This window comes from Buceros rhinoceros, unplaced genomic scaffold (assembly GCF_000710305.1).
Source record: "Buceros rhinoceros silvestris isolate BGI_N320 unplaced genomic scaffold, ASM71030v1 scaffold24068, whole genome shotgun sequence".
Taxonomy (NCBI): Eukaryota; Metazoa; Chordata; class Aves; order Bucerotiformes; family Bucerotidae; genus Buceros; species Buceros rhinoceros.
In genome coordinates, this window is record NW_010428932.1 from 2,049 (window position 1) to 2,857 (window position 809).

General features: G+C 60.1%; 1 protein-coding gene across 1 annotated transcript in view; it reads right to left on the reverse strand.

Annotated features, from left to right (window-relative positions):
• The window catches only part of COMMD7 (COMM domain containing 7), a gene marked incomplete at its 5' end in the record, with an annotated part of 4,423 nt that overhangs the window by 345 nt on the left and 3,269 nt on the right, over positions 1-809 (reverse strand). The window contains one exon of the mRNA XM_010142470.1: positions 389-437. Coding sequence (XP_010140772.1) covers positions 389-437 — 49 coding nt within the window. The remainder of the gene's footprint in view (positions 1-388; positions 438-809) is intronic.

The following is an 809-nucleotide window of genomic DNA, read 5'->3' on the forward strand; positions in this document are numbered from 1 at the left end:
CTGGAGAAGCCATTCTGGTGCTGTGGCAGGGGACCTCCTGCCCACCCAGACCAGGACTCCCTGAGTCTCAGAGCTGCTTCTCTAGGCGAGCAGGGCTGAGCAGGGGCCGAGCTGGGATTGTCCGGTCGTTGTTTACTTTCCCCGCTGCCCTGGCCGCTCCTCACAGCTCCTGGATATCGGTATTTACTTACTCACAGGCAGTCAGTGCTCCTAAACCCTCCCAGAGCGGCTGCGGCGGGGAGAGGCCAGGGCGGCAATGGCCACCAGCGCCACTCTGGCAGTGACCCCACTGGCTGGGCACCCAGAGCTCCCACCTCCAGCAGCACCCGGCTGCCGCTCCGCTCTCACGTACGCCAGCGCTTGCACCTTCTCCAAGCTGTGAACTCACCTACGTAGACGTTTTCCACTTGGCTCCCTTTTTTAACCACCAGCTTCAGCTTGGGGGAGGAAAAAGCAGAGGTGTTTCAGTTCGCAGAGACCTGAGCACCATGAAAAGACCCACGTGCAGGAGTCTGCTGGGAGACGGGCAGGCTGCAGCACAAGACACACAGCTCTGACAGGCTTTTTGGGAAGTGCCACTGCAGGAACAGACTCCCGCGGCATTGGGAGGATCTCTGGAAGTCCTTACAAACGATCACGTTTCCCCTCCCTCCCCCAGACAGCGTGACCTCTGCTAGACTGAGCTTTTTGAACAGCTTTTCAGCGTGGGCCATGCTTCCGCGATACAGGATGCCTTCAGAAGACACACACAGCAGCGAGCCCGCCAGCTGCTGGCAGTTGCGCTCCGAAGAGCGAGGCAGATGACCTGC